Source organism: Muntiacus reevesi, chromosome 4 (genome assembly GCF_963930625.1).
Source record: "Muntiacus reevesi chromosome 4, mMunRee1.1, whole genome shotgun sequence".
NCBI classification, from domain to species: Eukaryota; Metazoa; Chordata; class Mammalia; order Artiodactyla; family Cervidae; genus Muntiacus; species Muntiacus reevesi.
This window is the reverse complement of record NC_089252.1, coordinates 106,438,093-106,465,280: the sequence shown is the minus strand read 5'-3', so window position 1 is coordinate 106,465,280 and position 27,188 is coordinate 106,438,093. Positions and strand designations below refer to the sequence as shown.

General features: G+C 52.8%; 2 protein-coding genes across 3 annotated transcripts in view; one reads left to right on the top strand and one right to left on the bottom strand.

Moving 5' to 3' along the window:
* Window positions 1–1,611: 1,611 nt before the first annotated feature.
* Window positions 1,612–4,592, bottom strand: TNNC1 (troponin C1, slow skeletal and cardiac type). Its single transcript, XM_065935345.1, has 6 exons — window positions 4,474–4,592; window positions 3,011–3,041; window positions 2,647–2,793; window positions 2,269–2,383; window positions 1,904–2,040; window positions 1,612–1,822 (listed from the first exon to the last, which is right to left on the bottom strand). Exons 1-6 carry the CDS (start codon window positions 4,495–4,497, stop codon window positions 1,791–1,793), a joined length of 486 nt encoding a protein of 161 aa, XP_065791417.1. The 5' UTR covers window positions 4,498–4,592; the 3' UTR covers window positions 1,612–1,790.
* Window positions 4,593–6,375: 1,783 nt separating this feature from the next.
* The window catches only part of NISCH (nischarin), a 63,272-nt gene continuing 42,459 nt past the window's right edge, over window positions 6,376–27,188 (top strand). The window contains exons 1-13 of one of the 2 annotated variants that reach the window (XM_065933555.1): window positions 6,376–6,571; window positions 8,644–8,727; window positions 9,389–9,571; window positions 17,737–17,785; window positions 18,768–18,931; window positions 19,511–19,606; window positions 20,915–21,010; window positions 22,460–22,612; window positions 23,735–23,803; window positions 24,304–24,489; window positions 24,642–24,770; window positions 26,164–26,277; window positions 26,590–26,701. In XM_065933555.1, the coding sequence (XP_065789627.1) occupies window positions 6,476–6,571; window positions 8,644–8,727; window positions 9,389–9,571; window positions 17,737–17,785; window positions 18,768–18,931; window positions 19,511–19,606; window positions 20,915–21,010; window positions 22,460–22,612; window positions 23,735–23,803; window positions 24,304–24,489; window positions 24,642–24,770; window positions 26,164–26,277; window positions 26,590–26,701 (1,531 nt within the window). In that variant the 5' untranslated portion in view covers window positions 6,376–6,475. The remainder of the gene's footprint in view (window positions 6,572–8,643; window positions 8,728–9,388; window positions 9,572–17,736; window positions 17,786–18,767; window positions 18,932–19,510; window positions 19,607–20,914; window positions 21,011–22,459; window positions 22,613–23,734; window positions 23,804–24,303; window positions 24,490–24,641; window positions 24,771–26,163; window positions 26,278–26,589; window positions 26,702–27,188) is intronic. The other variant, XM_065933556.1, reaches the window with a different exon arrangement.

The window sequence follows — 27,188 nt, the reverse complement described above, 5'->3', positions numbered from 1 at the left end:
AGCTCCAGCTCATCTCTCTGTTCCCTGAGTCTTTGCAAAACATCACCAGCATTGTCCACACTTGCCCTCTCCCCTTTACCTTGCCTCATTTCTTTTGCCCTTTGTAGTTGAGCTCCCATCCCACTATTCCAGTAAAACCCTTGTGTCCAGGTGGCCAAGCCCTCGGGGCCTCCAAGTTCCCTAGCTCCAGAGCCATCAGGTGTCTTCAATCCCTCCATCCTTCCCTCCTGGGTCCTTGGGCCCCTCACTCGCCCAGGGTCTCTCCCACCCCACCAGCCACATCCCCTCTCCAATCCCCATTTTGCACTCTGCTGTTTTCCTCACTGTACTCATCTCTTCTTTGTCTTCCTGAGTTTACTATAAATTCCACAAAATTAGGGACTGGGCCTCCCTCTGAAAGGTCCCAGTGTTCAGCCAGTCCTAGACACATAGTAGGGGTCTGACTAAACCCTGGAATGGTACGCAGGCTGGTGGTGCCACCCACTGTCACCCTGCCTCCTATCCTGAATGTCATTCCTGGGTGTACATGTAGGTCCTTCAGTTTTTCAGCTCCCGAGGGTAGGACAGAGGGGACCCGTCTCCTCTCCCCGCTCTCTCCAGGGGCCAGGCAGCTCCCACCAGCTCTGGCCTCCACTGAGGCATCTTCAGAATTCCAAGCCTGTCTCTGGAATGCCGGGCCTGTCTGGAGAATGCCAAGGCTGGGGCACAGGTGGGGAGGCTGTGGAGTGGCTGGGCGGAGCACGACAGCTGCTGACATTCTGGCGGGAGCGCAGACACTGTGGCAGCGGTCCCTCTGGTGAGCGCCACTGCTGACGCCTCGCTTCCCTGTGGTCCCCCGTCTCCCGGAGGCCAGTCTCACCGTTCTGTCCAGAGCTCTGGCCCGGGTACCCCCAGGCAGCTGCGCGTCACCGGGCCCCATGCCTCCACTCCCTGACAGGGAGTGAAAGTGGGTGCTGGAGTCATGAGGCTCACAGGAACTGGGAGTCCTGCCCATCAGGACCTGTTCAGCAGAGTCCTCGGCCGGGAGCCAGGTGGCTCTGCTCTCCCCAGACTCACAGGATGACCCTGACAGGCCCCTTGCTGAGCCTCCCCGGGCACCAGGGTCCCTACCTGTCCAGTGAGTGAGGGGCGGCAGAGTAGACGCTATGCCCCTGGGTTCGGGGGGTCAACGTTGCCAGCAGGAAATCCAAGTGAATGGGCAGGTGGACTGGAGCCGTGGGCCCGAGGATCCCCCCCAGCGCCCTGCTGCCCCCAACCAGACGTGAGAAGGAGCCATGGCTGCTTTGCCAAGTGGCATCCGGGGCCTGGCCCGCTGCTGAGTGACTGCCTCTCTGAGTATAGGACCCTTCAGCTGCCAACTGGCTGACTAAAGCCACGGCCCCCAGGGGCCTGTGAAATTCAGATTCCTGGGCCACCACAGACTCCAGATGTTGAGCTGCTGGAGATGGAGCCTGGGCACCAGCAGTTCTAGAAAGGAGCCAGGTGGGTATGGAGCATGGTGGTCTCTGAGCTGTAGAAGGTGGGGTGCAAGGGTGGTGAGAGCATGGGTTCTGGATCAGGGCAAGAGAGGCCACTGGTGAAGACGGGGGAATGAAAGCTGGACACCAGGCCTCCAGGAGCACGGTTTTATTGGCATTTCCTAGGACAGTGCTGAGGGAGGTAGTCATGGAGGGCCCATCATCAAGGACACACCCAAGTTCACATCCTGGGGACCCTGGCCCTCTGCCCACAGTCCCAGGGCCCAGCGGAGTTGGAAGGTGGCACAGGCAGCTCTGGGTGAAGGTTGGTGTCTACTCCACCCCCTTCATGAACTCCAGGAACTCTGCGGAGAGATGGACAGGCATAGGTCAGATGTGGGGCCTGGGCAGGGCGTGGGCTGGGGGATTCAGATGGACCCACTCACCATCGTAGTCAATGCGGCCATCGTTGTTTTTGTCACCGTCCTTCATGAGCTCCTCAATGTCGTCCTCTGTGATGGTCTCACCTGTAGCCTGAAGCATTATCTTCAGCTCCTCCAGGTCGATGTAGCCGTCAGCATTTCTGCCAATTGGGTGAGAGGGGCCTCAGAGCCCATTTTAGGGACAGGGGGAGGGGGAGAAATAGCCCCGCTCATGACCCTGGGAAGCAGGGAAGAGCCACTGGGAGATGGGGCATCCTATTCCCTCATTTTGTGCAGAACGGGAGATGGAGGCCCAAGGCCACAAAACTGACCCCTCTCTGCCCAGTTCTGCCAGGGTCAGGGGCGGAGGTCCAGGCTCACACACTCACTTGTCAAACATGCGGAAGAGGTCTGACAGCTCCTCCTCAGACTTTCCTTTGCTGTCATCCTTCATGCACCGAACCATCATGACCAAGAACTCATCGAAGTCCACTGTGCCGCTGCCTGGGGGAGAGGGCAGCACAGCCATTAAAGGGCGGAGGTCAGAGTGGCTGGCACTGCCCTGGACACTGACCCCGGTGGTGTTCTCACTGAATCCTCCCAGGGACTCTGTGAAGCGAGTGTGATTATTGTGCCCATTGCATAGATGACATGGTTGAGGATCAGAGAGGCTAAACAGCTCCCTAAGGGCACAGAGTAATAAGTGGCAGGGCCAGAGTTCAAGTCCCCCCAGAGTTGGGGGCCTAGGGAGGGGCAAAAGGGCTCACCGTCCTCGTCCACCTCGTCAATCATCTCCTGCAGCTCCTCAGGGGTGGGGTTCTGCCCCAGCATCCTCATCACCTTGCCCAGCTCCTTGGTGCTGATGCAGCCATCCTCAGCGCCCAGCACGAAGATGTCAAAGGCTGCCTTGAACTCTGTGTCCAGTAGGAGAGGAGAGGAAGCAGAGCAGCATGGCTCAGCCAAGTACCCTGAAGGCCAGATGCCTAGGGCCGCCTGCTAACCTGCCCGCTCCCCTATGAGACCTCTGAGGTGACAGGGAGAGGGACCCCAGCCTTGGGCCTGCAGCCTGGGGTCCTCACACTCCCCCAGCTGGGCCCTGCTGTTTCCCCAAATGCATGTTGGGGCACTCACCATTTTTCTGCTCTTCTGTCAGCTGCTCAACCTAGAGAAGAAAAGAAGGCTCAGGCTCAGGCCTTAGCTGCTGTCGAGGAAACCAGCCCATTCCCCAGGTGGGAAGACTGAAGCTGGGAAGAGGTAGGCCATTCCCAGGTCACAGAGCAGAGGCCTCAGGTCCCCCACCCTGCCCCCAAAGCCCCGAGGTGACCCAGCTGGCCTCACTGAGGCTGGGCTCAGGGCCAGGGTGACAGGTGGGCGCCCTCTCCAGGACCAAGGTGACCCCAAGGAACAATAGTCAGTTGACCACTCAGTGCCCTTTTAGCTCCCCTGCTGAAACCCAAGCTGGGTGGCCCGAGGGACAGCTGTCCCTCAGGTTGGGACAATAAAACCACAGCGGGGGTGGGCAAAGCCACCCGCTGTAACCTGACCGGGGTGGCCACTGGGCTATTTTTAATGGGGGACAAAGTTAAACCTGGTGATTGTTCTGGGGACTCTGGCATGCAGGGGGTGGGGCAACGTTATCTGGCCCCTTAGCCTCCTGGTGTCTCAAGAGCCAAAATTAGTCCCTGGCCCGCCAGGCCTTGTATGGGCACGGGGTGGAGGGCTGCCCCCTCCCCCAGCTCCACAGACTCCTGCAGAAAAGACAGGGGCAACCCCCAGAGCCAGCTGTAGCCCTCCCTGCCCAGGAGGGGGGCCATATTTCCTGGAGCTGAGGTAGGGGTTCCCTTGCAGACAGCTGTCTGTGTCAGATGTCCTTGTCTCTGTGGTGGACGGAGGTCAGTAACACCCCCACTCCTAGGATGGAATAGCATCTGAAGCCCCTCAGTGGCCCCTGCAGGGACTTGGGGTGACCAAGAAAAGGTGACCACCCTCTAGCCCTTCCCCCTAGCTGAGCCACTGAGCCCTGAACCTGCCAGGCTGAACAGAGGCTGGGGCCCCAGTTCTCTTATTCCCTCCTAGTCCCTCTGTGCCTTCCTCAAGCTTCAAAGCCCTCTGCAGCCCCCTCCTCACAACCCCTGTCCCACCCTCCAGAGCATCTTCAGCCAGTCAAGGGGCTGGTGGGGGATTGGATGTGTGAGAAGCAGAATGTGAGGAGCAGAAATGGGGAGAGGGAAACGGCGACAGAGCCTCAGGAGAGCTTGGGAGGAACAAAGAGACAGAGACTAGGAAAGAGACCAGAGGCACAAATGCAGAGAGGTGTGGCCCAGAGACAGTGACACAGACTTCAGACGTTTGGAGACAGGGCTGGACATGATGCTATAGCTTTGACGTCCACCTCCACCAACCCTGACAGTTCCCCCCAGATCCTAAACTCTTCACCTCTTCTACACTCTGGAATGCCAGACCAACCGGCCCCTTGAAGGTCTGGGCTGAAAGTACGTGGCCCCTCTCCTGGGTCCCCACCACCTCCTTGGGGTGGTCTTGACCCTGAGCCCCCAGTGGGTACGCCCACCCCAGCCCTGCCCAGCCCCTCTTACCGCAGCCTTGTAGATGTCATCCATACTGGCGGCTCACAGGGCAGGCTGCTGGGGTTGCCAGCGGCCCTCGGCTTAAATAGCCCAGCCCCGCTGCATTCCCGACCCAGCCCACCCCTGCCTGCAGTCCTCTACTCCCTCCCCCTGGCCCTGGTGATCTCACACTGGCCTGAGTTCCTGTGGCCTCTGCCCAGGGCAAGGAGCAGATGAAGGGCTATAAGGACCAGGGCTCTTTCCCTCTGCCCCCCATTCCCTCAGGAGACTCTCTGGAAACGTTTTAGGAATGAATGAAAATATGAGTCCAGGACAGGCAGGAGCTACAATGTAGTGGGCCCCAGGCCAGGCCCTCAGGCCAGCAACTCAACTCCTATCCTACTAAGGAGGTGGCTGAGACTCCTGGAGGGGTGGTTACTTGCTCAGGTCTGGCTGACTTGGCAGCTCCTGACTTAAGCTAAACCCCTCTGGGCTTCCCTGGTGGCTCAGATGGTAAAGCATCTGCCTGCAATGCGGGAGAACCGGGTTAGATCCCTGGGTCAGAAAGATTCCCTGGAGAAGGAGATGGCAACCCACTCCAGTACTCTTGCCTGGAAAATCCCATGGACGGAGGAGCCTGGTAGGCTAGGTCCATGGGGTCGGAAAGAGTCAGACATGACTGAGCGACTTCACTTTCCTGCAGCAGTATGCAAGAAGCAGCTGGGAGTGTAGGACCCTGCCAAGAGAAGCCTCGAATGCCAAGGTCGGATTATGGTGCTGTGAGACTGGTGGAGGAGGAAGGCACTGACCTACCTCAGGAGAGTGCGGTCTGGAGCCCTTCTGCCAAGGGTGCCAGAGGAGCTGGTCCCCAGACCTGTCGTCATCTCAGGGAGAAAAGTACTAGGTCTAGGCTGAACTGCACTCTACCAGTCAACAAATACACCGACAGATGCCTCATCTGTGTAAGATTCTCCATCTCCAGTTGGGTTACTGCCTCTCTTCTGGACCTGGGTTAGGGCTTCTCTGTGCCCATGCTTCCCCTTTCCAGCACTGTAGTTCCTGAGTCCAGGGCCAATCTGTCACCCCCTCATTTTGAGCTCTGGTAGGATACCATCTGGGGGTGTTGTGCCAGATGGCCAGCACATATCCTTTCCACCTAACCCCTCCACGTCCTTCAGGCAGCTGGTTTTGAGTGGCTCAGCCGTGCCTGACTCTTTGTGACCTCATGGACTGTAGCCTGCCAGGTTCCTCTGTCCATGGGATTTTTTCCAGGCAAGAATACTGGAGTGGGTTGTCATTTCCTCCTCGAGGGGATCTTCTTGACCCAGGGATGGAACCCGCGCCTCGTTTGGCAGGAGGATTCTTTACCGCTGACCCATCTGGGAAGTCATAGAGCCTCCACCAGTTTCCCTGCCTTGCCTGCCAGCCACTGCATGGATTAACCCACTCAGTTCTCTAGAGAGTCCATTTGACAGAGATCTCTGAGTCTTGCAGAGGTTAAGAACTAGCCCAGAGTTATTCTGTCCTTTTCGGACCAGGTACAAATCAGATCTTCCTTCCTCTTCAACGCACTCGGGTCCTCCAGGGAATGAGACCAAGAGCTAGGTGAGATGTAATTACTGTCTCTTTTGCGGAGAGGGAAACTAACGTCAGGCGTGGCAGTGACTTGCTTCGAGCAGCACGGAAGGTGCAGGGCCATCCCTTCCGAGGGCCAGAACCCAGAACAATTCCCGCCCGAGCCTCAGTTTCTCTCGAGCTGCAAGGCGCGCGGCGGGCGGGGCCCCTCGGGTACCGATTACGCAATCGAACAGTCCCAGGCGGCCTGCGCACGCGCGCCGCGGGCCGCAGCTGTCAATTACGTGCGCGGGGCGGAGTGGGGCGGGGGCGCGAGAAGGCGGCGGGGCCAACATGGCTGCACTGCTCGCGCCGGGGGCGGGGGGCGGCGGGGGCCAGGGGGCGGTGGGACGCTGACCCCGCCCCCTACTGCTGCCAGTCTGCGCCGGGCGGCGGCGGCGGCGACCGAGCCCGGAACATGGCGGCGGCGGCGCGCAGCTTCGGGCCCGAGAGGGAGGCCGAGCCGGCCAAGGAGGCGCGCGTCGTGGGCTCTGAGCTCGTGGACACGTATACGGTGTGCTGGGGGCCCGGGCTCCCGAACTGGAGGTGGCGACAGGAACCCGGAGTCTTGAGTCGGGGGCGGGGGTTTGGGGTGGGCTTCTTGGCCCCGCAGCTGGAGAGGAGGGTGTCGGGGCGCTGCGACTTTGAGGAGGGGGCCTGGGATGGCAGAATCTGGGGAACGGGCGCTTGGGCTTCGCAGGTCTGGAAAAAGGATCTTGGGGTGGGGCGCAGAAAGGGGGCTTAGAAAGGGTATGCGTTTAGAAAAAGAGGCTAGGGATAGGAAGGATCAAGGGATAAAGGAGGCCTGCAGAGGAGAGGGGTCAGGTTGAGGCGGAGGCTCCTCTGGAGGGGCGCCAGCCTGGGAGGACGTGACAGGGGCTCCCGGAGAAGGGAATTAGGAAAGGGGGTCTTCGGATGGTATCAGCGGAAAGGGTCAGGGCTCTGCAAGCCGTGAAGAAAAAGAGGGGGCGGGGCCTTGATCTGGGGGCCCTTGGGGTTGCAGTTGACACTTGCTCAAAAGTGAAGGGGGCATCTGGGGGCCTTGGCGCTCAGGCAGAGACAAGAATGGAGGAGGATGGAGCCCAGACCCCGAGAATTGAGGGGGTGGCTCAGGGCTGAGAGAGAGTCCAAGAGCCCGGAAACTTAGGGGTCTTCATGGCTTTGGACTGTGGGGTGAGCGAGAGCAGTACACTGCCCACGCACACTTAAAGGCTGTGGCGGAGATGCAGGATAGAAAAGGGGAGAAGTTGCAGACTGTGATGAAGTAGGAGGCCCTCCTGGGTCTGGGTGGGCTTGTGCGCCTATGGGCCTGGTAGGCTACCTAGCAGGGACTGGCCCCAAGGTGGGGGTGGCCTGAGCACCTCTCAGCCTCCTGTCCTTTGTTCTGGGATTATGGTGAGTTGGGGAAGGGGGCTTGGCTCTGCCTTCACCCCACCTCCTTGGCCTTCATCCTAACCCTCCTGAGGATCATTTTTCTGGCTCTTTCTCCTTTCCTGGGCAGGAGGAGGGGGAGGGAAATGGTCAGGCTGTGGAGGGGCTCCTACGGATCCTGGAGCAACAGGCCTGCTCCTCAGTGGAGACTTCAGTTGAGTTGATTGTTTTCTCCTCCGCCTTCCCTGCGTGCTGCAGAGAGGGGCAGGATGCAAGGACCAGGGGGCCTAATCCACGTGAGGGCTTAGCTCTGGTTAGCCATCACGCATGCACTGCTTCCACCTGGAGGGTTAGCTCCAAAAAGCTCTCCTAGTCCACAGGGCTGAGGCCCTCCTCTGAATGGGTGTTGGGAAGGTGGTGATTTTGTGTCCTTTTGTCTGGGTATGCTGAGTTGAATAATTATCAACACCTACCTTTGATTGATCACTTACTACATGTCAGGCCCTTTACAAAGCATTTTGCATACATTACCTTTGATTCTTAATCCTCCCAGATTTTAAGATGGGAACTGAGGCTCAGAGAACTTAAGGCTGTCAGTTACTTACATAAGTTGACATACATACAGAAACTATAGCCAGGAATGGCAGAACCAGATTTTGAACACACGTCTTCCTGGCGCGTTCCCTTCTGTTAGGGCTTAATTATCACTGCCCTCCTCTCAGCTTCTCAGTGCCTTGACTCCTGGCCGTTTTCAGCTCCTGAACCAGCTGAAAGCATTGGAAAAGGACTTGCTTCTAGGATATAGTCAGGGCTCCTGAGAAAGAACTGAAGCGGAAAAGCTGATCCTGCCAAACCTGACCCTGTTTTGCCTCGGAAGGAAAACCTTTCTTGCAGCTCAGGTTGGATTGGACTTTGAATTACATGGAGGCTGGAGTTAAAAAACTAAAGCGATTACTTGATATGATAGCTGCCTTTTTTGTTTCTCACTGTTGGATAGGGGTCAGACTTATCCCGTATGCCTGCCAGATCCAGTGCTAGGGCCATGGAGGAGGCTAAAAGGTGGCCCCTGCCTCTCAGCAAGGGTCAGGTACAGAGGCTGGTGGGCCGGAGCAACTTAACTTTGGCCTGGGGGGTTTGGGTGTCCTGCAGCTATTGCTGAGGGTAGGGTGGGACTTTCCTTATTGCTGGCTAGGCAAGGGCTGTTTACCCTCTTAGGTTTACATCATCCAGATCACTGATGGCAGCCATGAGTGGACAGTCAAGCACCGCTACAGTGATTTCCACGACCTACATGAAAAGGTAATTAAGAATTGGGGTCCTGTGTTTCGGGGCTTTGGGGGCTTTTAGGCCAAGTTCCCATTGTGTCATGGGTTGGTACTAGGGCAAAACTGGTTTATTAATGTAAATGGCAAAAAAAACACCAAACACCCAAACCCGTTGGATCCTGGGAGTTCAACCCTTGCATGAGACAGTGTGCAAGGAGTGTATTTGAACTTCAGTTTTTAGATTGACAGTTGTAGCTAGGATATGAGATGCTGGGATAGTTGCTAGGGGAGGGAGCAGGCTTCAACTTGTTCCACCTGAGTATACCTATTCCAGAACCTGTGCTTTCGTATCTGGCTGTAATTCTTTGCATTTGGAGAGACTGCCTTTCTCTGGGTCATTTGTAGCGTGAAAGTTGTATGGTTTGGAGAAGATGGTCACTTTAGGGGCTTTGAGGTATTACTTTCCTAAATGTCTCCAAAGTCTTTTGGTGGAACTCATTGTCTAGAATTGTATTGGTGTTTCGAGTGCTAATTAAACCTGAGGCCAAACCCAGGTGCACTAATTTGATCACTAATCGTGGTACTCCTGCCACGATGGGCTTCGTAGTGAGCACCTGCCCTCAGCTGCTTACCTGGGCCTTGCGCAGTTACAGAACCTCTTGGTCTGTGGTTGATACGCTTATGTTTTCTTACAGCTTGTTGCGGAGAAGAAGATTGATAGAAGTCTGCTTCCGCCCAAAAAGATAATTGGGAAAAACTCCAGGAGCTTGGTGGAAAAGAGAGAGAAGGATCTAGAAACTTATCTCCAGACACTCCTGGCCACCTTCCCTGATGTGGCCCCCAGGGTGCTGGCCCACTTCTTGCATTTCCACTTTTATGTAAGTTCCTCTTGGGTTTTCTCCTTCGCCTGCAAGCCTACAGCCGCCAGAGCTCCAGGTAGCAAGCCTTGTAGACTTCAACTTTGAGAGGTAGGCTGGAGTTGGAGCCTGAGGTTGGAAGATGGAGGAGCATCCTGGCGGACTGGGGTTCAGACAGAGCATGTTCATAAACAGATTTGCCTTAAATTAGGCTGACCAACTCTGGCCACAGAGAGGTCTTCCTCCACCACAAGCCGTTTTGTTTAGCAAAAACGGCCTGTGGGTGTTTGAGCAAGGTTTCCATCCAAGTGGATGGGGTTAGATTAGAAACAGCTGACACCTGGCATCGACTGTTGTTGAGTTGTTGGTTCCCAGCTCAAAACTAATTAAGGGATCCATCTGTTTTGGCAGAATATTGCCATCTTAGGGCATCGTCAGAGTCCAAGGTGCTGAGTGAGGGTAGATGGCATCCTCCAATGGGAATGTACGTCTCAGGGCAGTTCTGCACTCCCTTCTGGATGGAGGAACAATGGTCATGGGCTGCTGGTGACAGCATGAGTTGTCACACTTCAAGGAGGGAAGTTGGGTGCAGTGTGAAACCAAAACGTTAAACAACCCAGTAATTTCATTTCTGAGAATTTATTCTAAGGGAAAAGACTGGGCTACTGAGAAAAGGATATAGGTGTAAAGGTAGTCATTCCAGGATTATAATAAGATACTGAAGACAGTCAAAAGCCCCGTAGGAGGTGACTTAAAAAACAAAAAAATTAAAGGGAGCTAGCTTGGAATTGGATATTATGCTGCTAGAAAAATGATGCTGTGTCTGTGGATTTGTTGATGTAGGAAAAGAAATGCATTACTAGATGAAGAGCAGGGCAGAAAATGGTATTAGGGTATGGTCCTATTTTTATTTTAAAAAGTTTGTATGAATATATTTGGGAAAATTATAATCAAAGTATTATATATATATATATAATCAAAGTATTACAAGGAGTTGTTTTTAGGTAGTAGATTTTTGGATAATTTACATTTAATTATTTTCCTTTTGTGTGATGAAGATAGGAAAAAAAACCCAAAACAACCCACTCCGTTTTCAGGCTTGCCTTTTAGGAAGGGACCTTTGGGTTGTGGTCTTAAAAGGCCAAACTTGTTTAAAAAATAATTGTCTTGAGATATTTTCAGAGTGAGACAGCTGAACCTTTCCTGAAGTGTTAGATAGAACCTGGAAATTTGGTGATGGCACTAGCAGCTTGGAGGAGCCCTGTGGAAAAAAAGAGTGGCATTTATAGATGGGAGCTATATATGTGTGTCTATCTTTGGATTTTGTTTGGCGTGTACCAGTAATATATGTGGTTAGCAGTAGTTTTCCTGTTGTAGACTTTTTTTTTTTTGCATTTTCTTTCCTTATGTGAAAAAGAAAAGTCCATTCCTTATGTGAGTCTTTCAGAAAACTGGTTAGTGTTTTAAGAAACTCTGTACTTTAAGAAAGCTTTGATTAGCTATGTAAGTTTAAAGTATAATTCATTGCTTAAGACCTGGGCCTTTGAGGCCGTCTCCTGGCTACCTCTGAGCATGGAAAGGCGTGGACTGCTTTTTGTTTTTTAAATAATTTATATGTTAATTATTTTTATTTTGGTTGCACTGGGTCTTCGTTGCTCTGTGCGGGCTTTTCTCTAGCTGTGGCAAGTGGGGGCTACTCTTGGTTGTGGTGCACGGACTTCTCACTGCGGTGGCCTCTCTCATTGTGGAGCACAGGTTCTCGGCGCGCGGGCTTCAGCGGTTGCAACACGCAGGCTCCGGAGTTGCAGCTCTCAGGCTCTAGAGCATAGGCTCAGTAGGGTGTGGGCTGCCATTCCCTTTTCCAGGGGATCTTCCTGACCCAGAGATCGGGCGTGGTTGCCTCAAGCCTTGTGGAATCTTCCCAGGCCAGGAATCGAACCCACGTCCCCTGCATTGGCAGGCAGATTCGAGTCCGCTGAGCCACCAGAGACGTCCTGGGCTGCTTTGGAGATAGGTTTGCCTGAGGTGGGCCTGGGCCTGCCCTACACCTGTGGTGGTTCTGGTTTGAGGCGTGTTCTACTGCTTGGAGCAGTTTGAACATATTTGAAATAATTATTATCAGAAGGGCCCCTTGGTTATATAAATCCAGAGTTCTAAAAAAGTGATTGATCCATCATTAAATCAAGGTTGCTTCGCTGTGGCCCTGTTGACGTGTTGGACCGGACAATTGGTGTGGGGGCTGCTCTGTGCAGTGTTGGGCAGCGTCTCCGATCTCTGCCCACTGGATGCCAGTCTGCCCCCCCATCCGCCACGTTGTCACTACCAGCAGTGTCTCACACATTGCCAGATACTGCCTGAGGGGCAAATTGCACCTGATTGGGAATCACTGTATTAGATATTCAAATGAATTTGGACAGACAGGGCCCAAAAGACTTGCCAGCTTTTTTACAGACTGGGAGCCCTTAGGGAAGGTTTCTGGTAACCTTTGCCCCGTCAGTGTCCTCTCTGAATTTACTCCCAGTGTAGTCCACCTCTCGTGGGGCTGACATTGGACAGGGTGGACCCAGGGAACCCTATTTGACTGAGGTGTGGATTCTTTTTTTTTTTTGGTATATAATTCACATACAAAATTCACTCTTATAGAGTGTACAAGTCTGTGGTTTTTAGTATATTAACAAAATTGTGCATCTGTCACTACTGTCTTAATTCCAGGACATTTATCACCCAGGAAGGAACTGTGTACCCATCAGCAGTCACTAATATGCTTTCATAATATATGGGTTTGCATATTTTGAACATTTCATTGCAATATGTGACCTTTTGTGACTGCTTTCACTTAGCATAGTGTTTTCAAGGTCCATTCATATTGTAAGCAAAAGTAAGTACTTCAGTTCTTTTATGGTCAAGTACTATTACATTGTTTAGAAAGACCATATATTGTCCATGTATGAGTTAATGGACTGATAAATTTAGCTTGCTTCCAGTTTTTGGCTTTTATTAAATAAGGCTGCTGAGAGCATTCATGTTTTTGTGTAGACCCATACTTTCTTCCCAGATGGCTCAGCAGTAAAGAAACCACCTGCCAATGCAGGCAATGCAGGTTCAGGATCTGGGTCGGGAAGGTGCCCTGGAGAAGGGACTGGCAGTATTGTTGCCTGGGTAATCTCATGGACAGAGGAGCATGGATCACAGAAAGAGTCAGACGCAACTTAGCAACTAAAGGATAGCAACAACATACTTTCTGTTGGGTATATACTAGGAGTACGATTGCTGGATTGTATGATAACTCTGTTTATGAGGAACAGCCAAATTTTCTTTTGTAGTGGCTGCACCATTTTATTGAGTTGGCCAGAAAGTTGGCCAGCCCAGTCCTTCCTTGCCAGCAATGTGTAGGCTCTTATGTTTCCCTGTCTTTGCCCACACTTGCTACTGTTCACTTCTACTGTAACCATCCTCATGGGTGTACCATGGTGTCTTGTGGTTTCAAATTTTCATTTGGCTAATGGAGAAGGAAATGGCAACCCACTCTAGTATTCTTGCCTGGAGAATCCCATAGACAGAGAAGCCTGGTGGGCTGCACTCTATGGGGTCGCAAAGAGTCAGACACGGCTGAGCGACTTCACTTACTTACTTAATGACTAATAATGTTGAGCTTCTTTTCACGTGCTTGTTGGTTATTTGTATATCTTCTTTAGATGAAGTTATTGAAATCTTTTGCATTTCAAAAAATTAGGTTGTTTTTGTTGTTGAGTTGTAGTTCTTTGTATACTCTGGATATTTAAACCCTTATTAGAAATTTGATGTACAGATATTTTCTCTCATTGTGTGAATTGTCTTCATTTTCCTGATTGTATTCTTTGAAGCGCAAGTTTTCGATTTTGATGAAGTTTACCCATTTTTCCCCTCCAGTCACTTGTGTTTTTGGTATCATAGCTAAGAAACCATTGCCTAATCCAAGATAATAGAGATTTACAACTATGTTTTTCTTCTAAGAGTTTTACAGTTTTAGCTCTTGTATTGAGGACTTTAACCATTTTGAATGGATTTTTATATATGGTGTGAGGTTGGGGCCACCACTTTGGGGCGGGCTGTCTGACAGGCAGGCAGAGCCAAGTTTGTCTCCCAGCCCTGCTGCTTCCTGACATTTTATTCAAAGGCAGTCATGGAACCTCTGTGTGTCTCAGTTCCTCTTGTGAGTTAGAGGGGGATGATCCTGCACCCTTGGGAATTACAGGAGACTGCAGTGAAGGTGAAGAGCCCAGAGGAGGTCTGGGCTTGTGGCGGGGCTCTCTTGGTCCCAGCCAATGCCAGCTATTCTAGTTAGGAAATGCATTCACTTCTTGTCAAAGGTGGTATTTATATTATTTTGTTATCTTGAAACCAGTTGGGCAGAACAAAAACACTTTTTGATATTTAAAACCAGAGTAGGATAGAACCATTACCATCCTAAAGGTAGCTTCTGGTCGTTTGTTTTAGTTGCAAAATACAGGCTGTAAATGATAACAGACATCCTTGTGGCTTACTTATAGTCTTGGAGCTCTCTTCAGCCAAAGTTTAGGCTTGAACCTCTCAATGGGGAATTTTTATGCACACTGTTCCTGACTTCTCCTGGTGTGCCTCATATAGGCATGAAATAAGTTGTCAAGGACTCCGACCCCTGTGTGTGTGTGTAAACCACACAGTGATGTGTAATTGAGTCCCTCGTTAATGCCCCACTGACACACACAAACTGCTCAAGCCTATGCCAAGCAGGAGCATTGGACTGGCCTGGGGTTATTCATTGAGTAGGGTCTGTGCTGCAGGGGCTTCACAGACCTGCATGTACTGACATGCTGTCAGACGAGTGGTGTCCGAACCGCAGCCTAATAGTCCGTGTGCATTTGTGTGCATAGCTCACTTGGTAAAGAGTCTGCCTACAGTGCGGGAGACCCCGGTTCGATTCCTGGGTCGGGAAGATCCACTGGAGAAGGCATAGGCTACCCGCTCCAGTATTCTTGGGCTTCCCCTGTGACTCAGCTGTTAAAGACTCTGCCTGCAATACGGGAGATCTGGGTTCAATCCATGGATTGGGAAGATCCCCTGGAGAAGGGAAAGGCTCCCACTCCAGTATTCTGGCCTGGAGAATTCCATGAGCTATAGTCCATGGGGTCACAAAGAGTTGGACACAACTGAGCAACTTGCACTACAAGGGTGCTGCTCAGGGGTGCAGACCAGCACGTGACCCTGGCAGGTGGCTGATTGATTGGAAGGTAACATGTTTGGACATGGGTGTTAACAACCTTTAAACCCCTCTTTTTTTTTTTTAATTGAAAAATTTTTTGAAGTATAAAGAATGTCTTCTAAAATTTTAATTTATTTATTTCTGGCTGTGCTGGATTTTCATTGCTACAGGCAGACTTTCTCTACTTCTGGCAAGTGGGGGCTACTCTTCATTGTGGGGCATAGACTTCTCATGGTGGTGGCTTCTCTCGTTGCAAAGCATGGGGTCTAGGGCACATGGGCTTCTGTAGTTGCGGTTCTTGGGCCTGGAGCACAAGCTGCATAGTTGTGGTACGTGGCGTTAGTTTCTCCTTGGCATGCAGCAGCATCCCCGACCAGGGATCAAACCCATGTCTCCTGCATTGACAGGTGGATTCTTTACCGCTGAGCCACCAGAGAGGCTCCCTGCTATTTTTTTTTTTTTTTTTTTTTTAGGGTATTTCAGTTCAGAAATCTGTGGGTCCCTGAAGTATTTCAAGTCCCTTCAGCTGGATTGGGTGGAGTGTGTTTGGGTGGGGGAGTACCCGTTCACAGAGGTACCTCTGGGCAGAATCTGCAGGAGCTTTAACTGGGACCCATCAATGCCCCCGTTTCCTCCTAGCAGGAGGATGGCCCAGCCTTGGCCACAAGGCCACAGTTGAACCAGAGCACTCTGAGGAGGCAGACAAAATGCTTTTCTGAAAAGACCCATACTGTGGATTTTGGGACTGAGGCCTTTCTTTGTTTCCCCTTTGATTAAGAGTATCTCGAGGTGAAGATCAGCCAAGGCAACTGAGTCGATAGAGCTGCCTGGTATAGCTGCAGGGAGTGCTTCCTGGAGCCCAAGGGGAGGGGCAGAAGAAATTGTCTACTTTTTAGATTGCTCAGAAGTGGAAACATGCTCTTTGTTTAGCATGAGTCCTTGGCCCTCACTATCTCCCAACTTTCTGTGTCTTCCGGAAATTCCAGCCCTATCTCCTCAGCTGGGCTGGTGCCAGCTGCCCAAAGAAATGTAACTTTGAGGATAAGTGTTGCTGGTACTAAACGTGGGCTGGGGGCCCTTTTCCCACGTGAGACCTAGTGTCCCTGCTGGGACTGGAGAGGCTGGGGAGCTGCTCTTGGGGACTGGAGGTGGGTGCGGATCGGAAGCCTCTCGGGAGTCTGTGTCAAGGCTGTCCAGGCGATGGGCGATGCTGACTGCACACCAGATAGGGAAGTGCTGATCGGGAGACAGGGCTTGGTTCTCAGAGTGTAGGTAGAGAAACGAGTTTCTGGGTCATTCCACGGTCTTCCTGATCTTCTGTTCTTCATAGCAGCCAAGGAAGTAACTGCCCAGCAATTGAATTGTTGCAGGAGACTGAACTTCTGAGTGAACTGATGGCCTGTCCTCTCACTCACTGGAGCCTCTCTGGCTCAGAGCCTGCTGTATTCTTCTGGTGGCCCTTTTACTTTTGACCCTGTGTCTTGCCAGACTCTGAGCCCCCTATCAGTGAAGCTGTGTTCGCTCATTTTTCTCCCTTTGGCTTTTTATTCATTTGTGAGAATAAGGGGGAATTAGTGTCATACAAGCTGAATTTCAAGCAGATGAAATAAGCACATTTTTTAAATAACAGATATCTTAGAGTACTAAAAGGAGAAATTAGGGGAGTGTTTTTGTAATCTTAAAACACTTGGTTGGGAAGGAGGTCCCAGAAGTCATAAAGGAAAAGAATCACAGGTTAAAAAAAATGTAAACTTGACAAACCTCTCTCTGTCAGGAGAACCGGTATGAACACACGGACAAAGAAAAGATACTTAGGTATTTGCAGCATATAAGCAACCATTAGGGTATCCTTTATGTGTAAAAGGTAAGCAAGAAATGAACAATAGAAAAACAGGAGAAGGACACTCTTTCTTGCAGCCTGGTGCCTTTCAGGTTCTGTAAACACACTAATTGTACGTCCTCCTGGCAGAGGTGTTCCTGTAAGTTACAAAGGTGATTGTGCAGTTTCCATCTGGACCTGTTTACAAAAGTCCTGTTGGCTGCCATCTGTCAATTAGGTACTGTTCTTACCTGCAGGATGTGGGGTTGCAAGCCCTGGGGCTCTGGCAACCCCACGGTTACACTCCCGAAATGCTGGGGCAGTCAGCTGTGTACTGAGAGAGGCTTCACGGCTAAGCGCTCCTTGCCGTGTAACATTGAGGGTCGCAGCATGTCTCCATCTCAGTTTGCTTACCTGTGAGATAGGATTCAAAATAAGAGCCTCTTGGTCTAGGGCGTCGGGAGGATTGAGTGAGCCTCTTGGTGGAGAGCCCTTAGGCCATTGCCTGGTGTGAATTGAGACCGAGCACTTGAGCTGGTACTGTGACTGAACGTCATCCTTCTTGTGCTGCCTTTACCCCATCACCCTAAAAGGGAATCCTTTCCTGCCTCTTTCTCATGACCCTGGCCTCTGGTGCTGTCACCAGCCTTGGAGGGACGGCACAGGAAGAGAGCCGGTGCTCACTCTTTCCTCAGATACCTGTGGGACATGAATGTCAGTAAAAATGGTCACTCCCAGGCAGGGCTGGCTCTGTGAGGCCTTTTTTTTCCCCACCAGGGTAGTGGGAACCTCTTTTCCAGAGGAAGCAGAATTATCTGTCTGCCATGCCTCTCTTAGTAATCTCCCAAGGCCAGTTTTGGGAGCTGTTGACTTCCCAGCCAGCGCCTGACATGGCCAGGCTTTGCGGTCTCCTGGGCCTGGAGTTCTCAGCCCGTGCTGAGTGGCCTTGGAGCTGATATCCACGTAACTGGAAGTACTGCTTCCCTTTCTGAGCTGCTTGATTCACTTTAGATTTACTCTCTCCATTTTGTTTTACTTCTGGAGAGCTGGCTTTGCAGCAGTGGAGGGAGTAGATGGCAGGAAAGGTGCAAGTCCCAGTGGTGGGGAGCAGGGGAATATCCTGACTGGATTTTGTTTTCTCTTCAGGAGATTAATGGCATCACTGCAGCACTGGCTGAGGAACTCTTTGAAAAAGGTATATGGCCAGGGGTCCTTGAAATACTGGATGCAACTTGGCTTGCCCTGTCAGGCAGCCAAGGGCCCGGAACTCCCATCACTTGGCTCTGTGCCAAGTGAGTTCTTGCCAGGACCCACCTCCCCAGGGTTCCCCAAATCCCTGGACTGGTCCACAGGCAGGCCTATGCACCTGTCTGCTCTGCAAGTCTGAGGAGCTGTGTTCTTCACCCTAGGACCCCTGGGCCCCTGTCTTCGGGGGCTCTACTCTCAGGCTCAAGTTGTATTCCAGGGCCTTCTGATGGAGTTCTGGAAGGTGGGTGGCATGCTGCCCTCTTGCACCGGGTTCTTACCTAAAAGGGTTCAGATGGCACCCAAGGCGGCTTGGGGTCATGACCCTGCCTCAGAGCACAGTAACAGTAGCTAAGATGCTCTGAGTGCTTGTGGTCCAGACTTCTGTTTGTATCTTACTGCTCCCCTGAAAGAGGGCCAGACAAGGACATTGAGGGTGAGAGGCCCAGTTACCTGTGTGAGGGTACATGGCTGGAAAGCTCGAAAGGAGGACCAAACACCAGTCTGTCTGGCTCAGAATCCCCTCCTGCTCTCAGGCCCTGTGCTGGCACCTTAGGTCTCACCTAACCTTAAGACGTCTACGTCTTAGAGGTTACAGCATGGGCCCATGGCCCTAAGTGCTGCGTGCGTTGGCTTTCTCCTGGCCCAGGGCCTCAGGTTTTTAACTCAGTCTCACCTTGCAGAGGCTCCCCAGTGCAAATTCCTGTGGCCCTTCCCTCCCTTGTAATCACGTGTCTTGGGTTGACCCTGAGCTGTCAGCCCAGGAGGGAGGCCGCTTCTGCATGCTCAGGAGGGTCCTTCCTTCGTCCTGACTTGGTGTACGTAGCGGGTGCCGGCCCAGTGCTTGTTCACTGTTGGCCAGGTGGGCAGGTACCCTGGCCGCACAGCAGGGCTGGACCCACTGCTCACCCCTTGGGCTGTTGCTGTTGCAGGAGAACAGCTCCTGGGGGCTGGCGAGGTCTTCGCCATCGGACCCCTGCAGCTGTACGCAGTCACGGAGCAGCTGCAGCAAGGGAAGCCCACGTGCGCCAGCGGGGACGCCAAGACTGACCTGGGGCACATCCTGGACTTCACCTGTCGCCTTAAGTATCTTAAGGTAAAGCTGTGGGAGCCTGGCCATGGGGAATTGCTCAGTTGTGGGCACGCAGCTCGTGACTTGGGTGTGTGCGGTGGGGCAGGGGTGTGTGTGTGGCGGGTGGGGGGGGGCAGGGGTGTGTGTGTGTGTGTGTGGCAGGGGTGTGTGTGTGTGTGTGTGCGCGCGCCCGCCGTGTGTGTGTGTGTGCACGCCCACCACAGGGCAGGGGGGTGTGTGTGTGTGTGTGCGCGCACGCGCGCGCCCGCCCACCCTGCAGGCCCTGTGTGTGTGTGTGTGTGTGCGTGCGTGCCCTACAGGCCCTGAGGAAAAGGAGTGACGTTTGGTGATCTGGGCACGGTGCTTCCGGCTCTGAGCACCAGGGGGCAGTCATAGCCCAGTAACCCCCTGCTTTGAACCTTGGCTTTAGCCTGCTTTGTTGATCATGAAGTGCTGACTGGGAGTCCTTGCCCAGACTGCCTCTCACAGCCTGGCAAAGCTTGGAGCAGAGTTTGGCAGTTGCTGCAACACTGCTCGGTGAACATGGATGGGAAGTGCTGGTTGCAGCAGCATCCCTAATTCACACCATTTATTTGGCTGTAGGTTTCTGGCACAGAAGGACCTTTTGGGACCAGCAACATTCAGGAGCAGCTCCTGCCTTTTGATCTGTCCATATTCAAGTCTCTTCATCAGGTGGAGGTAAGGCCCGGGGCCCCTGGAGTGCAGGCGGGACTGTGCCCCCTGCAGGATGGGCTGATTTCTGACCATTCTGTCCGTGGCTAGGGAGTGTTCCTGAGGTTGAGTGTCTGGATTTAATCGTAAGGCACTGCTGCTTTTGTGTCTGTCAGTTTGTGGCAGATTCCATTTAGGGAAGTCAGGCGCTGCGGAGGCAGAGAGAGAGGAGCTTCTGCTGCTCTTGGCTGGTCTGCAAGTCCCCACCCCGCAGCATTTGGACAGGTTGGAGCACCAGCGCCCAGCTCCTTCTGGGCTTCTTCATTGCTCGAGTTGAAGTGCTCGGAAGTCATCCTGTGGGTCACACAGAACCAATTCCATGTCTGCATCTCCCAGGGCAGATCAGCAGAGGGGTTGCAGGGTTCTCTGCTCAGCCGTGCCTGCACCTAACAGGAATACTTCGCATTACTCACTGTGGAACTCCTGGGTTCGCAGTGCCAATTTTGTTACCTTTTTTTTTCTTTTTTAATAAGAAGGGGACTCAGAGAATAGTTAAAAATGCTTTAATGCAGCAAGTTCTTGAGCATGGCTTTTGTGTGCAGCCCTATTCCCCATGTCTGATGTTCATTACTTCATGAAATCTTATCAACAGCCACATGAAGTGGGCACTTATATTCCCATTTTACAGTTGAGGAGACTGAGGCTTAGGGGGGTAAGGAAGTTTGGCCAGGATCACACAGTTAAGAAGGGGAATCTAGTGTCCTGAGTTCAGCAGAGTCTGACTCTGCAACGTGCTGGGCTTGTCTCAGGAGGTCCCTTGAGAACCCTTCCTTCGATGGGCATCTGGGCCTCGACCAACACAGGCAAGTGGGACTGGGAAGTGAGAGGAGTGCCTGGCTGGGCAGACTGTGGCTCTGCCAGGCGGGGTCTGCGGGTATGGAGCGTGGCACTCAGACAGGTGGCTTGAGGGAGGTGGTTTGACTTTTACCCCTCCTTCCCCCTGCAAGGCTGCCGAGGCCGGCGGAGTGGGGCGGGTGATGTTGCAGAGGCCCCAGGCTCTCCCTGGCTCTCACTTTGTGTCCAGCCACCAAGCCCCAAGCAGCTGTTCAGAGAAAGCAGTTTGTCTCATTGTCTCACAGACTACTTCAGAACATGTCTAGTTAGCACTAAAAACTGGGGAAAGCAGAGACTTAGGGTTTGAGTCACCGCCTGCCTCGAAGGATTCGGGGTCACTGATAGTTGTGCTCCTTTTGTGTGTGGGTGGTGAGCATCTGCTTCATGGGACTTCTGTTGGAGTGACAATGCCCTTCTGAGACACAGCTGTTCTTGTTCCAGATAAGTCACTGTGATGCCCGGCGCATCCGGGGGCTGGTTGCATCCAAGCCCACCTTGGCCACGATGAGCGTCCGTTTCTCGGCAACCTCCATGAAGGTAAGCGCCACCTGTTACCTTCCTGGGTGCCCTCTGAGGGGCAGGGCCCTGCACTATGGAGGCCTCACTGTGAATCGTGCAAAATCTGCTGCCATCTGTCAAGAGTCAGAAGCCAGACTTTGCCCTGGGCAACTGCACACTCATGTGGGACCTCCCAGTGCTTGACAGTCCGTGGGATGCTCAGGCTTCATCATCATCCCAAATCAACACTGTTAAATCAGAGATTTTAAGAGCAGGGTAATCCCCACCCCCCAGAAAAAGTTCACTGGTTTTTAATAAATTTTCAGCAGCAGGAGTGTCAGAACATTCATTAGATGAATTGATGGAAATGTTCTCTAACTATGAAAAGCCCTGGCTTAGCACTCATTTGTATCTTGTTCTCAGGGAACTTGAATAGGCAGGCGAGGTTGTGTGTGCTGGGTCCTGTTGTTATATGTGAGTGACACAGACTCACAAACCAAGTATGTAAGAGGTTTTTTCCCCTCTCTCTGTACATTTTTATGGTTTGCATCTTAGTAATGACTTGACTTCCAGGCGGCGCTAGTGGTAAAGAACCCAATGCAGGAGATGTAAGAGATTCTGGTTCGATCCCTGGGTTGAGAAGATCCCCTGGAGAAGGAAATGGCAACCCACTCCAGGATTCATGCCTGGAGAATCCCACGGACAGAGGAGCCTGGCAGGCTACAATCCATGGTGTCGCCAAGAGGTGGACGCGACTGAAGTGACTTAGCACTTAGGCAGACTCAGTAATCTTAAAGTTCTTCTAGAAAGAAGCATAATGTTACTTTTAGAACTTAAGAGTATCTGATGAAGATTTAGGTTTGATGGAAAGTCTCTTGAGGCTACTGGCTGAAAAGAGGCGGCTTGTTTCAGGCAGTTTTGCCCCTCTGAGAGATACTCCCTGCTTCCCTGCTCAGGGAGCCCAGAGTGATCCATTGAGAGAGGGGAAGTCTTATCAAAGGGCATCAGAAGCCGAATCGAGGAGACCTGCCCTCTTCCCAGTATACGGTGCCCCCTGCTGCTCCCCTGCCTCAGCCCTGCTAGATTTTACCCTGTGAAATAATGGTTAAAAGGCCTATTGTCAGCCGCGGGGGCCACAGTGCCAGCTTGTAAAGCACGGTTGCCTGGAAACACAGCAAATTCTGACCTTCAGCCTCCAAGATTTAAGCCAGAAAAGGCATCACTGTATAACGAGGCTCTTGTGAGCTGGAAAAGCGTTTGCTCCTGCAGCAGGGCCAGAACATATTCCAAGTGGCCGTTATGTTTCTAAGCTCTTCAGTTATTTCACAATCGTTTCGAGGCATATGAACCAAAGCCCTGTTTTAATGCAAGTTCACTTCCACATGCTAAATATGCTCCAGCCCTTCCTGAAATTTTGCAATGATTGTGTTCCCAGTGAGTGTTGCATGAGGGCTACCCTGGGGGTGCTCACCAGATGTTCTCCCACAGGAAGTCCTCGTTCCCGAAGCCTCGGAGTTCGATGAGTGGGAGCCAGCAGGCGCAGCCCTGGAGGGCCCCGTGACTGCCGTTATCCCCACATGGCAGGCGCTGACCGCCCTGGACTTGAGTCACAACAGCATCTCCGAGATCGATGAGTCTGTGGTATGCCCTCCACAGCCTGACCAGACCCTGGGGTTGGGTGTTTAACCTGACTTTTACCAAAAGGACCACCGAAGACCTGTATGCAATGTTCTGTGCGTTGCCTGCAGTTCTTAAGTTAATTTCAAAATGAGATAATTTAAAAGTTATTTAAAATCTTAGGGCTTCCCTGGTGGCTCAATGGTAAAGAATCCGCCTGCCAATGCAGGAGACACTGGTTCAATCCCTGGTCCAGGAAGATTCCCACCTGCCAAGGACCAGCTAAGCCCATGCACCACAGCTGTTGAGCCTGTGCTCTAGAGCCCCGTGAGCCACAGCTCCCGAGCCCGTGTGCCCTAGAGCCTGTGTTCCACAACAAGAGAAGTCACCACAGTGAGAAGCCCGAGCACCGCCACTGTGGAGAGCAGCCCCCACTCACTGCAACTAGAGAAAAGCCTGGGCAGCAGTGAAGACCCAGCACAGCCAAAAATAAATAAATTTCTTTCTGTTTTTTTTTTTTTTAAGGAGTGCTTAGAACAAAATGAAGAGTATTAATTGTATGTGCGTTTGATAGCATAGACACAGTAAGTGGTGAGATTTATTCCCAAGAAGAGGAGCAGAAAAGTGAGTCCATAGGTTCCAGGGAGATTCCTGATAGTTCAGCGGTTAAGACTTCATGTTTCCACTGTAGTGGGGACAGGTTTGATCCCTGATCAGAGAACTAAGATCCAGTGTGCCTCACAGTGCAGCCAGAAAAAAAAAGGTTTCAGATGTTCCCCTGTAAGAGTGACATCCAGATGGTACTTGGGCAGAAGGAGTGTGGTTCCTGTGTTTGTCTCTTGATGGGGATAGGTAGAGTTGAAGACGGGCACACCTCCTTCTGTCTTAGCCTTACTGTTTATCACTTTTACAAGCCAAGTGTTCTGTAAAAACAGTGTGTCAGTGCTCAGCACTGGAGTCCATCTGTTACGTGTTCCTGAGGATGTGCTGCTGGCTGGGCCCTGGGAGGTGTCCCGTCAGGGGCCCTGCACAGATGGCCTGCCCAGGAGTCTGTGGTCAGGCAGAAGCATCTATCCCTCCTATGTAGGGACCAGAAAGGGTCCAGTCTCCTAGGGTAACGTCAGGTGTTGTCTTTTCTTTCACAAGAAACTGATTCCAAAGATTGAGTTCCTGGACCTGAGTCACAATGGAGTGCTGGTCATGAACAATCTGCAGGTAATTAGTGCCTTTGGAGACCTTTACTGTCTTCAAGCTTCTTACAAGGTCCCATTCTCCTGAGATGCAGGAGGCTGATATGGCCTTGGGGGTCTTGGGATTTCTCTCATGGGCACTTGAAGGGTATCTGGGTGTACCAGAGGTTCGTAAAGGCAGAGCCTGATGCCATTCCCTTTGGGTTGCAACAATGCAGTGAGCACGTGTTGCTCTAGCTCCCAAAGTATAAGTACACATTGGACGTGATAAAGATGATGTCTCCATTGTGAAGACGGACAGCCTTGTTTTCAAACCCTGCCTCTACTCCTACGCTGTGGGCCGTGTTGGCCCTGTAAAGCTGTTCAGGGAAGAAGTTTCCCTTCTGAAAAAATGTCAGAGGGAGCAGAGCCAACCTGCAGAGCTCGTCGTTTTAGGTTGGAAGGCCCATTACAGCCTTACTGTCAGTGCCCGTCGCTCGGACCCTTGACCGTAATCACTTGGCCCTGTTGTCGATGCCCTCACAGCACCTGTACAACCTTGTGCACGTGGACCTGTCCTACAACAAGCTCTCCTCCTTGGAAGGGGTTCACACCAAACTGGGGAACATCAAGACCCTGAACCTGGCAGGCAACCTGCTGAGGAATCTGAGTGGCCTGCACAAGCTCTACTCCCTGGTCAACCTGGATCTCAGTGACAACAGAATTGAACAGGTGAGCCACGCCCCAGAAGGGACACGGGGTTCTGGGGTGGCTGTGCCTTGACGTTGGTCACTTCAGTGAGAACGAGGGGCTTTTGTTTGGCCATTGCTTGCGTTGTCATGTTGCTGAGTTGCTAGCAAAGGGACTTGGGGGATGCCTTGCAGATTGAAGAGGTCAGAAGCATCGGCAGCCTCCCATGTCTGGAGCACGTGGCTCTGCTCAACAACCCCCTGAGTATCATCCCCGACTATCGGACCAAGGTGCTGGCTCAGTTCGGAGAGCGGGCCTCAGAGGTAAGCTGCTTGGGGAGACTTAGCTGCAGGTGATGTCTGCTCACGTACACTTGCCTGCTTCAGAAGGCTGTCCTGCCCCTGAGTGGCCTTTCAGATCAGGGAAGTCCACTGCCTCCACAGGAAAAGGCTCCCTTGCTCCTCTCCTCTTAGGGGCCACCGGCTGCCACACTTCCTCAGTAGGCTTACCTCACGTCACCTCCGTCAGAGCATCAGGCCTGGGGGGCTCTCCAGGACCCAACAGGCACAGCCTGAGTGTGGAGGGACTGTCTTCTGCTTATTAAAAAGTAATGTTTACTTTGGGCTTCCCTGGTGGCTCAGTGGTAAAGAACCCGCCTGCCAGTGCTGGAGATGCGGATTCTATCCCTGAGTCGGGAAGATCCCCTGGAGGAGGAAGTGGCAGGCTGCTCCAGTGTTCTTGCCTGGGATAATCCCAAGGACAGATTATGAGCGGGTGGGCTCCAGCCCATCACTTGCAGAATCAGTCAGAATTTAACAACTGAGCAGTGAACAACAATGTTTATTGTAGGCAAGAGTCAAGAATAAGATACTCAATTCTAAGTATCTCATTTCCTGGACAACTTCTGGCCATACAGTCTCATCATAAACCAGAGATGTTTGCCCATCTTGGCCAGTGTCACCCAGTCCAGTATCTGCTGCCTGCTGAGTGGTCACCTGCCTGCCCCACAGGTTCCCCTGCAGATTCCCCTGTTCCCTTGCTTTGAGCAGGCCACCCTCCCACTCTCCCAAATCCCAGGCCAGAAGATGTCTGGAAGTCTATTTGCATCATCCCCCCCACCCCTCCATCTCTTTCCGCCCCGGGTGCCCCTTTCTCCACACTGTCACCAAGACAACATTCACAAGACATCACCTCCTCCCCTCCCTTGCTCTCAGGCCCTGGGCACCTTCCCTCATTTGACCACTCTGCTGTTCCCCACTGCTTGCCGGCCCATAGCTCATTCCTGCACTTGCAGGTGGGGTGCCTGCCTTCCTGCCTGCTTCCCATGCCTTGGCTCTCGCAGTTCAGCTCAGAAGGCTCTCTCCTTGCTCTTTGCAGATAAGAGTTTTGTCATGATTGGAGGCTTAGCTCAAGGCACCACCTTCCCCTACTCCCACCCATCCCAGAGGCCTTCTCAGTGAACCCTGCGCCTTGTCTTCCCTTCTCTGAGAGGAGCTCCCGGAGCCAGGCTCGGCAGTGTGAGGCCTCCCTGGGTCACTCCAGGGAGCTCCCAGGTCACTTCTGCGGGTGGCAAAGATCTCACCTCCTGGCAGGCTGAGCCTCTGCAGCCTTTTGTGTCCTCGTGGGGCCTGGCCCACACCTCGGCGGGACCCCGCCATTCTGCTCGCTGCATGCTTGCCAGCCCCTGTGCTGATGGCCATTTTCTGAACACCATAGGTCTGTCTGGACAACACAGTGACCACAGAGAAAGAGTTGGACACAGTGGAAGTGCTAAAAGCGATTCAGAAAGCCAAAGAGGTCAAGTCCAAATTAAGCAACTCTGAGAAGAAGGTGGGTCTTCGCGTGGGAGGTGGGAGGAGAGGTGGTGGTGAAGGGAGGTGGGAGGAGAGGTGGTGTTGAAGGAGCGGCGTCCTGGCTGCACCACCCTGCCCTCCTCCCCTTGGCTGTGCGTGCCTGCTCGTGCTCACCCGTGAGATGGGGGCGGCCATCGAACCTGCCTTGTGGGGTTTCTGAGGGTTAGTCGTGATCCTCCCTGTCACCGATGTTTGTGAGCACCATACGCTCCTCACGTCTCTGGCTCTGTCCAGTTCTGTTCTCCTGGATCTTTCACCTCTGCCCAGCTGACTCAGCACCCTCCCTTAGGTCAGTGAGGATTCTCGGCTCGCTGCTGCCCCCTGTGTCAGACCCAGCAGCTCCCCACCCAGCGTGGCTCCCACCTCTGCTTCCCTGCCCCAGCCCATCCTCTCCAACCAAGGTAACCGCGTGTGTGTGCGCGTGTGCGCGTGCGTGTGTGTGTCTGCCTCCCTGACAGCGGCACAGGCCCTGCCGGGGCCCCCAGCATAGCTGGGGTTGGGGGAGCGGTTCGGATGCAGGGAGGGTGCGGTGCTGTCTGTACACCAGGCCCTCCTGGGGAGGCGCATGGCCGGGGGGGGGGGTGCCTGGCTTGATTTCTCGTTTGCTCAGTGAAGACTGCCCATTGCTGTGACACCCACATCCAGTTCCTCTAGGGTACTGCGGGGTGTACTCTTTGAGAAGGCTCGGAGCTGCTGGCCCATGAGGACCCCATGCGCCTGCAGGCAGTGTGGGCAGGCTGGCTCCCTGTTAATGAGAAGCCAGGCCTCCTGGTTTCTTCCCTAAGTCAGGTGCCTCCCCGCCCCATCCCTGTGTGGGGAGTGTGCCTCATCGCCGTGGCCCCAAACGCAGTGTTGGTGGGGCTGAGATGGGCTGTTGGTGGACCCATG

Excerpts from the sequence above, each read along its gene's own strand:
- TNNC1 (XM_065935345.1), bottom strand. The coding sequence starts at position 4,497 with ATGGATGACATCTACAAGGCTGCG. Across the intron at positions 3,042-4,473 it reads ATGACATCTACAAGGCTGCG|GTTGAGCAGCTGACAGAAGA; the intron begins GTAAGAGGGGCT and ends TTTCTTCTCTAG. Across the intron at positions 1,823-1,903 it reads TGGCCGCATTGACTACGATG|AGTTCCTGGAGTTCATGAAG; the intron begins GTGAGTGGGTCC and ends ATCTCTCCGCAG.